The sequence below is a fragment of the Mirounga leonina genome, unplaced genomic scaffold (assembly GCF_011800145.1).
Source record: "Mirounga leonina isolate KUSES-001 unplaced genomic scaffold, KU_Mleo_1.0 Mir_101664, whole genome shotgun sequence".
Lineage (NCBI taxonomy): Eukaryota > Metazoa > Chordata > Mammalia > Carnivora > Phocidae > Mirounga > Mirounga leonina.
The window spans coordinates 11,839,966-11,854,021 of record NW_023270175.1 but is presented as its reverse complement, the minus strand read 5'-3'; the positions used below and the strand labels follow the sequence as shown (position 1 = coordinate 11,854,021).

General features: G+C 44.2%; 1 protein-coding gene across 2 annotated transcripts in view; it reads left to right on the top strand.

The window, feature by feature from the left end:
- The first annotated feature begins 738 nt into the window (after positions 1–738).
- The window catches only part of LAMP2 (lysosomal associated membrane protein 2), a 35,910-nt gene continuing 22,592 nt past the window's right edge, over positions 739–14,056 (top strand). For both annotated transcript variants that reach the window (XM_035008084.1, XM_035008078.1), the window contains exons 1-3: positions 739–976; positions 11,587–11,705; positions 12,362–12,575. In XM_035008084.1, coding sequence (XP_034863975.1) covers positions 913–976; positions 11,587–11,705; positions 12,362–12,575 — 397 coding nt within the window. In that variant the 5' untranslated portion in view covers positions 739–912. The remainder of the gene's footprint in view (positions 977–11,586; positions 11,706–12,361; positions 12,576–14,056) is intronic.

Below are 14,056 nucleotides of genomic sequence, written 5' to 3'. Positions count from 1 at the left end.
TTTGAATGCTTTCCTTTGTTGACTATTTTAGGTTTCATCTGTTCAATTGTTAAGTATACCAAATAGGATGTTTACTATGAATTCATTAAAGAATATTCACATGTGGATATGCATAGGAAAAGCAACTGGAAAGAGAGCTAGATAACCATCTCTCTCTGGGTAGTGGGAATATGGATGAGCTTTATTTTTTCCCCTTTATCTTCCTATTTTATTTTTCTCTTTCCTATTTTCTTTCTTTCTGTATTTAAAGAAGATTCTTCCTCTTTCTGAGTTCAATTCCTCCGTCCGAAAAACAGGGTGTTGTAACTAGGCGAACTTCAAGGCCACGTCTTGCTCTGGCGATCCGCGGCACCGTATTACCCCCTAGCTCTCTTATCCATTTAATCAATCACATGAACCTCAGGGGTAACAACAGTGTTCCTAGAACAACTGTGTATTATTTTTACATATATTACGTTGTGATGCTTAGCAACCTTTTTAATTCAACAAAATTATTCTCTTCCTCCTCAAGGAGTTGGAACTGAAATGAACTCTACTACCTACACCCCGGAAAGTTAATCCTCTCTTTTAAGCCTTAGAAAAAGCCGTCCGCACAGGGCTCTCAGGCGCATAAGACTGATTGTGAACCAAAAAGCCAGGGCATGGTCGCCCCGCCCACCGGCTCCTACATCACCACCCCTCTCGCCGCTTTCAAGCGCGGAGATTGGCTAAAGGCAAGAACGAGCCCCGCCCCTAGTCTTATGACCCGCGCTGAAGCGCCGAGTCCTGGCGTTTGCGGGGCTGTGTTCGGTGGTCTGCGGTCCTCCTGGCCCGGTTCCCCGCAGCCTTTTCGCTGGTGTTGCTGCTGCCATTGCCACCGCCGCTGCCACCTCCACCCCGACCAGCCGCCGCCGCCTCCGGCTTTGCGGAATCATGGTGTGCTTCCGCCTCTCCCCGGTTCCGGGCTCGGGGCTCGTTGTGCTCTGCCTTGTCCTGGGTGAGTTGTTGGGCCCTCCTGCTCTGTCCCGCAGCCTGGGCCCGGGGAGCCCAGTTCAAAGGCCACAACCTGAAAGACTGGTCCGGGGGAAGGGGGGGAGGGTTGAGAGGCTGAGCGGCTGACACTGGGCGGCGGCGCTTGCCCAGGGAGGCGAGCCGCGACCTAGAGAAGGCCTGACCGAGGGATGGCGGGGAGGAAGGGCCCGTGAGAGTGAGAAGGGGCAAGTAAGCGCGGGGGGCCGCCGAGGGAGTAGGTGGGGAAGAGTGAGGAGTGGAGCCGATCTGGGTAGGAAGAGTAACTTGGGGAAGATACTGAGGAGTGAGTGTAGGAGGGACCTACGTGCGATTCTGGGGTGGCAGAGACGGGGTCCTGGTTTCTTAGGATCAGGGAAGAGTTTTGAAGATGGTGGAAAATTATGGGATGAGAGCGAAAATTGGGGAGGGAAGAGACTGTCGCCTGCGTGAAGAAGCTTGGGGGAAGGGTGGGGGGGTAGGGGCAGATATGACGGTAGAGTCTGGGGGACAGCGAGGGGGCTGGGGGGGCGGTTTGTGGGTGGGAATTTGAGGTCCTGGAGGAAGGGTGAGTAAAGAGATGAGGAATGATGCTGGATTTGAGTTTGGTAGTTGGAGTTTTGAGGGGTAGGGACCTAAGGTGGCCCGGGGCAATTTCCAGGCGAGAAAACTCGGACCTAACCTCTGGAGACTAAAGGGAAGAGGGGGAACTTTGGTGGGGAGTGAAGATCTGACTTGGAGGTGTTGATGTCAGTTTTTCTTTTTTTTTTTTAAGATTTTATTTATTTGAGAGAGAGAGAGCACATGAGAGGGGGGAGGGTCAGAGGGAGAAGCAGACTCCCCGCTGAGCAGGGAGCCCAATGCGGGGCTCGATCCAGTGACTCCAGGATCATGACCTGAGCCGAAGGCAGTCGCTGAACCAACTGAGCCACCCAGGCATCCTAGGATGTCTGTTTTCTATTAGTTTTGCTACTTCCTCCCGGCCTGATCCAGATTTAAAACAACAACAACTTAAAAAGGACTTGAAAACAATCTCCAATTATTTCGGTTGGGAGGGCCTCCCGGATGTGAGGTTTTGGGGGTGGTGGTCTGAGTCGTGTACGCTGCCTCTCTGCCTTCAGAAGCTCCTTCTCAGTGGCACAGCTGGCCCTTTACTTCATTTTTGGAGGAGAAAGGTAACTTGTCAAAGACTTGGTTGTTAACAAGTCATAAGAATGGCTGGATGAATGTTGGCTGACTGTGTTATACCCCCCTCCCCCAAAGATCACTGGGTCCCCGAGGGCTGTAATGCCTGAAAGGTGAACTTTGACCAGAAGGTCTCTTCCTGACCTCATTCATCCTGTGCTTGTTGCTATCCACCCACTTGCTGTTTGTGACCAAATAAAAAAACCCAGAAGGAACAGACCCAGATGGGAGTGGCAAGTAGATAAAGATAATAGGGGTCTGAGAAGTCAGTGAGAGGTGCCCATGCTGTAATTCACATTTTGGTAGCATAAAATCAGCACCCTAAAATAGTGGATTCTCAAACAGGGACATTTGGCAATATCTGGAGACATTTTGGTTGTCGCAACAGGGGATTGCGTTTGGCATCCAGGGGGTAGAGGCTGGGGATTCTGCTGAACATCCTACAGTACACAGCATAGTGCCCCCCCCCAAAGAATTATCCACCTCAAAATGTCAGTAGTGCTGAGGTTGAGCAGTCTTGCTCCAGAGTGATAGCGCTGGAAGGGTTCTTGATCTGATTTAGTGATTCTCAAGGATCTTTTTGAGGGGGTGCCTGTCAGATAAAACGTATTTCTAAAAGAATACCAAGAAGTTATTTGTCTTTTTCACTCACACACTCACTCCAGCGTACAGTGGAGTTTTCCAGAGGCTTCACCCTGTGTGATGACATCACCACTCTGATGGCCCTGATGTTGTGTTTTATTCACTTCTCATTTTTAATTTCGAGCATGGCAAATACCAATAGATAGAACGCACGTAAACCAAAGCTCTTTGAGGTCCTCAGTGGGTAAGAGAGTAAGGGGTCCTGATACCAAACGTTTTGGACTCCCCGAACTAGTGCAGCTACCCACATAGGGCAGGAGACGCCTCCATAGCCCTTCTGGAAGGGGGCCGTGGAGCCTTTGCTCAAACACAATTCGAAGCTCTAACACTGCTGTGAAGCATTTACTGAGGAGCCGGTGACCCTAGGAGAGGATTGTTTACAACGAAAAGCACCTTATCAGTGGCTAGAACACATCTGACTGAGGCATCTGTTAATCAGTAGTTCACTGCCAATTGAATCTGCACAAACACAACACGGTTATTGTTTAGAGAAAGTGAAAAAAAAATAATAGCTGTCCTGCTTGTTGGCTTTCGTGTCATTAGATTTTTTTTTTTTAATGAAAGCTTTTTTGTTTTGTTTTTACAAAAGCAATGCTTGCTCATTGCAGAAAATAAACAGGCAAAAAGAAGCACATAAAAGAACCCGTCAGCTCATCTGCTAGTTTGCCTAAATTTATTGATCGGGACTAACTAGATTCATCTTCTTGGAAGATTTCCAAGGTCGCTTTCCTCTACTTCCAGGTTTAGAACAGGATTTGGAGGAGTAAAAGTTCATAATGTACCTAGATTAGATTTTTCAGGCGATATCAGGATAAGACAGAAATCATCTCTTCGATACAGCTGCTTTTTCTGGCAGCTGCTGGTTCAGGGTGGAGCTCAGACTCGCTTTCATGTGGCTTTCTCTCTTAAGACCTGAGCCCGTCTTGAGTTGCTTGGTGGGTTTTGCATACATCACAGTGGATACCAGGAATAAGGTTTTTAAGAACTCCGTAAATATTTGTAAAGGAGCTGCTGTGAATCTTGTGCTCTTCCGGGGTACCATTGCAGGGGGATCTGTCCTGAATTTATAGTCTCATTAGCTTGAGTGCTCAAGCTGTGCCAGTTTCACTTTGTAACTTTATAACTATTCTGGCTCCGCGGGAACTTTTTAAAAATAGCTGCTTTACAGCAAGTATAGAGGAGAGTTCTTAGGGGTTATGTATTATTATTGGTCCTTTTCACAGAGATTAAGTTATGCTCTTTATTTGAATGAATTATAACTGACTAGAGAGCTTTCTGAAGAAAAGCTCTGAGTTTTCTGAAGAAAAGCTATACAGATGCATTATAAAGAGAGTAGTGGCTAAAAATCATTTCCTAGCATCGTTGCCTAAGTGTTTTTCTTTGTGACATCATAGATTTCAGAATTCTTCTGTGGTTATTGATTTTTACAACTAGTTTGACTTCTTGGTGCTTTTCTGGGTTGGAGAAACCTCATATAAATATCCTGAGTGTGCTTCACTGGTAGGAGGACCCCTCCCACAAATGGTTATCTATCGATTACCCGGTGAGCGGAGACCTGAGTGTTGCAGGGAGGCCAGCCAGGTGACCATCTGGAGGAATAGGGGTAAATCTTGTCGTTCGCAAACTCTTAGCTTATTAGGCTAGCCTATTTTCCACTCTTTTTAAAAATCCCATTGCCAGGGGCGCCTGGGTAGCTCAGTTGTTAAGCATCTGCCTTTGGCTCAGGTCATGATCCCAGGGTCCTGGGATTGAGCCCCGCATCGGGCTCCCTGCTCAGCCAGGAAGCCTGCCTCTCCCTCTCCCACTCCCCCTGCTTGTGTTCCCTCTCTCGCTGTGTCTCTCTCTGTCAAATAAATAAAATCTTAAAAAAAAATCCCATTGCCAGTCAGATCTCCCCTAAGGCATTAGTCTCTGAGAGCCAAGACTATCTTAGGCACTGTTATTTCTCATTGCCTACTTAGCACAGCACCTGGTACATGGTTAACCCTGAGATTTTTGTTGAGGGTATTCATTGGTGGGCACTGGGGATATGACTGTAAATTAGACCAACTTGGTCTCCTTTTTCTTCCGTGAACCTTAAATTATGTTTCGCAAGAGGTGGTTTTTGTGTCTTTGTATTGAGAACTTCAAGATCAGTGCTAAGCAGCGCAGATAATTATAAACCATTTTACTGATGTATGATCCCATATCATAATGCTACCCCTTCAGATACACCTCCATGGTAGGCAGGGTTAACATGGAGAACTAGGAAGGCCTCGGTGGGAAGGAGAATAAGGTTTTCACAGAGAACCAATCTCCCTCCCTTTGGAGGTGATCTGAAAGAGAGAAAGTAAGCAGGAGATCTCTCTGTAACCTTAACCACATTTGTTAAGCTGATAACTTTGATTTCAAGGTTCTGCTAAAATTATTTTTATTATTATTTTTTTTAAAGATTTTATTTATTTATTGAGAGAGAGAGAAAGCATGAGGTGGGGAGGGTCAGAGGAAGAAGCAGACTCCTCGCTGAGCAAGGAGCCCGATGTGGGACTCGATCCCGGGACTCCAGGATCATGACCTGAGCCGAAGGCAGTCGCTTAACCAACTGAGCCACCCAGGCGCCCTAAAATTATTTTTAGCTATAGTAGAGATAGTTGAAAGGACAGGCTTATTATTTGTCCATTAGTCATTGGTTATCACATCTGATAGGATTATAGATATTAAAATATTTCCCAGGAGTGCGGCTTTCTTCCATATCCTTGAGTGGAATTTGCGATTGACAATGATTTCATAGCACTGTCACTGACTTAAGTGATCCTTGGTGCAGGAAGTCTGCTCTTCCTCCTGTAGTGACAAAAGCATTCTGATCATAATTTCGTATTAAAGTGATCAGAGATCGCCTCAGATCCAAAAGTGTACTTTATGAGTGCTCGTTGTTATCTTGCTGTGCATTGCAAAAGAATTCTGGAGGTCTGCCAAACACCACTCACTCAGCAATAAGCGTTTTCCATTAGTTGAATAGTGTTGAAGCTCACTTCCTTACCCATTGCCTGATGTTAAATTATTTTGTAGCTTAAAATCATTTTATTACTTTTCTTTTTAAAAGAGATTTACCAGAAATTGAGAGCATCAGCAACTGACTGGGTGGTTGTACCTATATTAGGAAGCATAAATGAGGACTTAATAAATGAGGAGCAGTTAATCTGATTTATTAAACCTATGAACAGCAAAGAAAGAATAAATAGGTACTGTATGCCCATGTCGTGTTGTTGTTGTTGTTGTTTTAAGACCCTTTGCCCAGCATCATTCTGAACTGATGAGTTTGAGTTCAGGAGTTCATAACTTAATATGATGAAAGTAAACATAGAATTACAGTTTGGGAAGGATTCCTTTAGGTGCTCTAGTTACTAGAAGGGAAACTTGTAAGCTGGAATATCCAACTTGCTTGGCAAATTTCTCTTAGCTCTGAAGAGCTTGCAGGCTTTCGAAGAACCTGTTGGAGAAGTACTGCAATTCTTAGCGAGGATAACTTGCCTAGAGTCTCACAGCCAGTAAATTGGACTGACTTGATTTGAATTCTAGCTTTTCAGTGCCAGGGATGGGGCTCTTAATCGCCTCATTATATTGCCTCTTAGATCATTGTTTTTGTTTTACCACTGCTATTATGTTCCTCCCCCATCCCCTTTTGTTTGCAAATGTATATCTATATATATTTAAAGATTTTATTTATTTATTTGACAGAGAGAGAGAGGGAACAGAAGCAGGGGAAGTGGGAGAGGGAGAAGCAGGCCCGAGCAGGGAGCCCGATGCGGGGCTCGATCCCAGGACCCTGGGATCATGACCTGAGCCGAAGGCAGACGCTTAACGACTGAGCCACCCGGGCGCCCCTGCAAATGTGTATTTTTTCTACTACGCTTCGGGTCAGATAGACTTGTAAAAACCTAGCCACTTTTTGCGGCATGTCATGCTTGGCGAAATAAGCTGTGAGTTCTAAAAGAACCTGTAAATGAACTTTTTGGAAATAAGATTGAGAGGATATTTAAATTTGAAAAAGTTGATTTTGAGGCATGCCTTTTTCTTTGGAGAATAAACTCTCAGCTCTATAATTACACACTCTAGGATATATTCAGCTGTGTGGGGTTTCTCTTGAAAAACATTATTTAACTAAATTTAATGATTTTTTTAAATTTGAGTATAGTTGACACAGCTGTGGGTTTTTTTTTTTAATGTCATAAAGACTTTCAAACAAAAATGGTTTAGCTATGCTAAAATCAAATACAGCAATAAGGATGGAAATGGTTTGCCGGGGACTTTTTTAGCAAAGTGTAAATGTTTCAGCTGTCAACTTGCCTTATGGAAAATACATTATTCCTAGCTTGAAATTCATGTCAAAATTTATTGAGGCAAAAACTGACTTGGGGATTGAGGGATTATCTAGAAGCCAGATAGGTTAGGTTCATGATTTGGAAGAGATAAAACACTGGCCTTTTTGTAATTAAACTATATTTCAGGTCCTTATTGCAGGGTATTTTTACCTTGATATGATCAATCAGGAGTTATTGAGAAACTAATATGTATTCCACACTATTAGGAATGATAGGAGATGGAGGGAAAGTAATAGACATGATCTCCCCAACCATGGCACCCGTGATGGATGACGTTCATATAAGAGGCACACTCCTAGGGGCTGCAGCATAGATTAGATCATCTGTTGGTAAGGGAGAATATTGGAATTCAAATGAGTGGCAGAGACATTATCAACGGGGAATCTTGAATCCATATATATCATTCATTCACAGACTCAGGTCCTTTTTTTATTAGTTAACAAATTACCTGCTGTATACTATAATTTACCATGACACATCAGTTTGTTGTGAAGTTAACAGTTGAAAACTGCTGTCTTAGAGCTTGTGACAATATAGGAGTCAGGATTTACACGCATAAAATAACTGAATAATTCAGGATAGTATAAAATATACAGAAAGGTAGGGGTATGGGCCATGTATGACAGCTCCTCGAGGCTTTTACAGTTAAGGAGACCTTGGTAGAGATACTTGGCTGTTGAGAAATGGGTAGCTTATCAGTCCAGGTTCTTTTTTTTTTTTAATGATTTTATTTGTTTACTTGACAGAGAGCATAAGTAGGCAGAGTGGCAGGCAGAGGGAGAGGGAGAAGTAGGCTCTCCACTGAGCAGGGAGCCCGACGTGGGGCTTGATCCCAGGACCCTGGGATCATGACCCAAGCTGAAGGCAGATGCCCAACCAACTGAGCCACCCAGGTGCCCCCCAGTCCAGGTTCTTAATTGTAAGCACCAGAAATAAAATCTGATCGATTGTAAGCATCAAGTTGAAAATCAGGCAAAATTAATCTGTATAGTTAGAAGTCAGGATAGGGGTTGCCCTTGGGAGGGGAAAAAGGTACCTGGAAGGGGGAACAGTGGGGCTTCAGGGGCACTTGGAATGTTCTGTTTCTTGACGCAGGTGGACTCAGCTGTCTGCTTCACGTTACGTGCGCTTTTCCCTTTCGTGTGTTACAGTGTGCACTCTTCTGTATGTTTATGAAAAAATGTGTATCCGGTAACTCAGAATTACCAGAGCTCCTGGCTGTGTATCTCGAAGCCTGGCTGAGTTTCCCAAATCACGCCCCTGAGCCGCACTAACAGCGCCAAGCGTGACGCTGCTGTCCGCCCGCTCTGGGCCACTGCCACCAGCGTGGCCGGCCTTGTTGCTGGGACCTTGACCCTGCCTGCTGTAGCAGCTTCCGTGCGCCGCTCCATTCCGCTGCCCTCCCATCTGAGATCTGGGGTGGATGCCTGTGTCCAGCGGAGCCGAGCACAGGTGCCCATCCCTGCTGCCAGGGAGGCCGGGACAGCAGGTGTCTGACGTTTTCAGCTTTTACAGTGGGTGGTGAGGGGCCAGAAATTATTAGGAAGAGGCAGAGTCGGCGGGGCGGGTGTGGGGGGGTGGGGGGGGGGGTGGTGGTTCAGATTTGGGGGCAGCAGCCAAACAGAGAGGGAGATCCTTCCCAAGGTGAACACTGAGGTCAGTGGAAAAACCGTGAATTTCAATTGGTAGGGACAGGTGAAGCCTAGGGGTAGAAATTGAGTATAGAGCATGGCATTTGGGTCCAGTGGAACAAGTTTAACCGGATTAAAGGGTGTGCTCTGGGAAAATGGTTTGAGAGAAGCTGAAGGAAGAAGGTGGGATGAGATTAAGGATTACTTTGAAAGTCAGGTGGAGGAACTTAAATTTAATATGGGAGTTTTGGAGCTAGGTCCAGAGAGGAAGAGGTATTTAAGGACCGTTAAACAGGGAGCATTTCTGAGGGACAGCTAGGAGGCGTCTGTAGTAATTGAGGGGTGGGACGGTGGATTGGGAATAGAAATAAAAGGCCAAGATTGGATTTAAGAGAGATTTGAAGGGGGAAAAAAAGAAACCCAGTAGGACTTCGCAAAGGGAATGAAGTAGAAGCTGATTCCCAAACTTGTGAGCCTGAGTGACTGTCCTGGGTCCCACCTCTCCTTGAGAGCTAGAGAGGCCGAGAAGGGGACCAGTTTAGAGTGAATTTTCGTTTTAGAATAGTTGAGTGTGAGGTTGATAGCGATGGAGTGAAAGTGGTTTCCGGTGCAGTTGGGAGAGGTCGAGAGGAAGGAAGCGGGGAAGCTCTGCGAAAAGAATAGCTCTCCCTGGGAGAAAGGTGGCGAAGGCACCAGAACAGAAAGGGCCGGAGCCCTCAGGGCATTTCTCAGTTCTCCTTTTCAGGTCGGCAGCTAAACTGCCTTGAATTGGCTGTACTGGTAAATTTGAACCACAACTTGTGCCTTCCGCTTCCTGACGCTTGAGGTCTCCCACGTGGGCACGTCAGGGCTGTTACCATCTTCTGCCATTTTTTTTCTGTTACTTCAGTATCTTTGGGAAGTAAGTGATTAACCAGTGTGAGGCTTTTCTTGGTGATTTCCAGCCGTTTTGAAGCTCTTGAATACAAGGAAGTTATGTTAAAGCTAGGGACTTTAAATGAGACCAGAGAGACAGCGTATGAAAAGCAGGCCTCCAGTCGATTGGAAACATTAGGAGACAGAGTTCCCGGCACCACTACAGGGTAGGTAGCCTTGGGTCAGGGATGGCAAGCTCCTCCATTCCATATTTATTGTACTTAGAAAAGGACAGCTGTGAAATCTACTTAGGCCTCACGAGGTCTTTTCAGGCCTTAACCAGTACATTTAGGTACTCAGTAACCACAAGCTTTAGCAGAACCTTCAGGCTTGTGAGGCCCCTGGTCTCTGTAGCATCACGACGATCGGCTTCTGTGCACAGCTTGAAAGCTGTTGCTGAGGCACGCCTTCTTGGTATTCCTCTTAGGACTTCATGCTGCACAGCCTATAGCATGTCCCTGCTTGTAGATGACGCTGGGTTGCTCAGGTATCATTAAAAGAAACGCATCTGTCTTAACAGGAAACAGCTCACCCCTTGGGTAATGTGTGAGACAGTGAAGAAAACCCTTAAATGGTTGTCAGGCATTTATACTGCTGGTGTGTTTGCTGGCACATAGTATTTTGAGTCCTTGGGCTCTTCAGTTTAAAAGGTGATGTCCCTGTGTAGATCAGAGCCAAGTTAGCTCAAAAGTCCCAAGGCTTTTCTGTCCCTGTAAGGTTTCTCTGCCTAAAGAGGTAGCAGGTTCAGAACGTAGGAAGTGACTTTGAGTCCATGTCAGAAGATTCATCAGCCTTCCTAATCGATTGGATTTTAAAAGAAACCAAAGTGATGAATGTTACATTTATAAAAAATTAACTTTTTGCTTTTAGACCTAACAACCTTTGAAACTCTGTTCTTTTGGTCACATGGTACACATGCTTACAAAGAGCTCTCCCACACTTTAATATCAGAATAAAATAGTTTGCCAAGACATCCGTGTGTCATGGGTCACATAGCTTGTGACAGGATTGAAAGCAACAAGACCATAGAACATCCGATCTACCATTATTTGGACAGAGAAAGTTCCACCAGCTGGTTTGAAGGAGACAGGGTTTTTTGTTGTTGTTTTTGTTTTTTTATTTAAAATCAATTAATTAACACATAGTGTGTATTATTAGTTTCAGGGGTAGAATTTAGTGATTCATCAGTTGCATATCACACCCAGTGCTCATTCCATCATGTGCCCTCCTTCATGCCCATCACCCAGTTACTCCATCCCCCCACCCCCCTCCCCTCCAGCAACCCTCAGTTTGTTTCCTACAGTGAAGAGTCTCTTATGGTTTGTCTCCCTCTCTGATTTCATCTTATTTTATTTTTCCTTCCCTTCCCCTATGTTCATCTGTTTTGTTTCTTAAATTCCACATATGAGTGAGATCATATGGTATTTGTCTTTCTCTGACTTACATTACTTCACATAATACCCTCTAGTTCCATCCTTGTTGCAAATGAGAGAGACCGTTTAACACCCCTCCCAAGCTTCCCGTAAGCTCATTTACCTTAAAAACAAAAGTCCTGACACGCAAAACTAGCAAGGCACAGATGAATGTGGATATGGCTATTAGGAGGCAAAAGGTAAATGTCACCGATCTGTGCCCTTACCTAAGCATCCTAGGTCAAGTAACCCATTCCTTCTGGAAGGGGTGATGCTAACTTTATCAATAGGATTCCGCTAAAAATACAAAGAAAAACCATCACCAAGATACCATATATTTTCAAAGTATTTTGTTGCATTTTAGAGCTGGTTGAATTTCAGTGGTGGGTAGAGCTTTTTATTTCAGATACGTTTTCGTGGTACAGTTTTACAGTCTTACTCTTTCTAATCTAGGAGCGGTCTCATCTTACGCCTTGGAACTTAATGTGACAGACTCAGAAAAAGCCACTTGCCTTTATGCAAAATGGCAGATGAATTTCACAATACAATATGAGACCACAAACAAAACTTACGTAAGTGCTTTTCTTTTTCCTTGAGTTTTACAGTAGGAACTCAGTCCTACCCTTTATCCTTTGTATACATTTATGTAAATAAGATTTCATATGTTAACTGACTTAACACTTAAATTCTGTGGGTTTCCAAAAACATACATACTTGAAGGTATTCTGTTTAGTGTTGGAAGGAATATTTTATTTCATGGGTTCTTTGGAGTTCTTCTTGCAGTTGATTAAGGGCAAACGATCCGAAGACTGTGGCGTTTAGGTCTGACTACATCTGTAATGCTTTAACATGTACACATCAAAGCTTTCCCATTTTTAATAGTTTGCTGTTAAAATCTCCTTGGGGGGGGTATTCTCTCAATCCTTTTGCCTTCTTATTTTCTTTTAGTTAAGGTCCTGCCTCCTTATAACCTGATTTTTTTTTTTTTTAAATCAAGAATAGAAGTTCAGGCCCATTTTCCTTTTCCTTTTCGACATACATGAATTTGTCCAGAGGACTGGTATGTAGGTGAAGAATCTGAGACTGGTTTACACAACGGGCCAGGCCAAGGGCAACCTGGCCATGGGGGAGTGGGGGTGACAGAGACTGAATTGGCACATCCTCTGCAAATGCTTGGTGCTCATTACTGCCTGTTAGCTCCTTACCCCCGAACTTCTTTTTCTTTTAGAAAACTGTAACCATTTCAAACTTTAGCACTGCAACATATAATGGAAGCATTTGTGGGGATGTCCAGAACAATGCCAAAATAGCAGTGCAGTTTGGATCTGGTTTTTCCTGGACTGTGAATTTTACGAAGAAGGAGTCTACTTACTCAATTGACGGCATCTCGTTTTCCTACAACATTAGCGATAATACGACATTTCCTGATGCTAAAGATAAAGGTAAGCTTACAAATTAGATTTCTGTTATGTTCTCTTGCTCTTTTTTTTTTAAAGATTTTATTTATTTATTTGAAAGAGAGAGAGAGAGAGCGCGCTCGCACGTACGCAGGGGGGAGGGGCAGAGGGAGAGTGAGAGAAACCCAAGTGGACTCCCCGCTCCCACGCGGGGCTCGATCTCATGACCCTGAGATCACGACGTGAGCTGAAACCAGGAGTGGGACTCTTAACCGACTGCACCACCCAGGCACCCCTCTCTTGCTTTATATTAATAATATAAATGTAAATAATGTAAGAAATCATCTGCATGCATGTCTGTCTTCCTAACTAGAACAGAAAGTTCATGTCTTTGTATCCCCGCCACCCCACGTATGGCAGTGTTCGACACGGTGATGGTATTTGCAGTCATTGTTTGAGTGTTTTACTTTGTACCACGGAGTACCCTAAGTGTGTGACTAGCTGCACCTCAGTCCATAACAGCAAGCCTGGGAAGTAGATATTATCCCAGCTTTATAGGTAAAGGGAATGAGGCTTGATGAAATAAATGACTTCCCCGGAGGTCACACAGCTCGTCAGTGGGTGAGCTGGTGTTTGAACTCAAGTCTGTTAAGCTTACAGAGTTCATGCCTTCACTATTATTTTTTATTTCATTCAATAGTGGGTAGTCAGCAAATGCTGAATGAATGAGAAAATCCTTTACCGATAGCTATTTTAAATCTGCACAAGTTCAGTAACCTGAGATGGGCAGAAATGCTTCATCTTCAGATCTTTTTACCATTTAGATAGGATTTGGACTGGAAAGTAAATGATTAATTAAAGGCAAAATGACTGAAGTCAACATTTGTTGCTATTTTGAGACAATTTCAGGTCAAAACGAACTTGGAAAAGCATTGGCAATAAGGCGTTCTTGTCACTCTTAGAACCGAAATGCATACTAGATTTTTTTTTTTTTTGTACTAAATATTTTGAAGGCATGGACAGTGGAGATTTCAATTTTGTCAGGGCTATAATTCTCCTTTCTTTCCCTTCTATTGAGGTTTGGGTTAACATGGTGTCTATAAGTAGCTTAGCATTTTTCACAGATAGTATTTCTTTCCGACCCCAGAAACACAGGCAGATGGGCTTCGGTTGCAAGCCCTGGGGATGAATGACTAATTTGGAGGTATGGATATCAAAAGATCCTATTTTCGGGACCCAGAGATGAATTAGCTCATGCAAAACTTGGGAGGTAACACGGATGGAGACTTGGAAATCAATCCTAGTTTTCTCTTTCCTAATCTCTTCGTTTGAGAGGATGACCAAAGCGAGACTGTTACTGGTTTACTTGATATATTTAGCTTTGTGCCCTGCATTGTCCTTTAGAACTAGTCTACGATTTGCCCCTCACCTTCAAGGAGTTCTAGAACAAGTTGGGGAGACAAAGCAAAATTGTTTTTCCAAGTTAGATGGCAAAAGTAGAAAGCGCTTGAGATCAGTGTGATTTG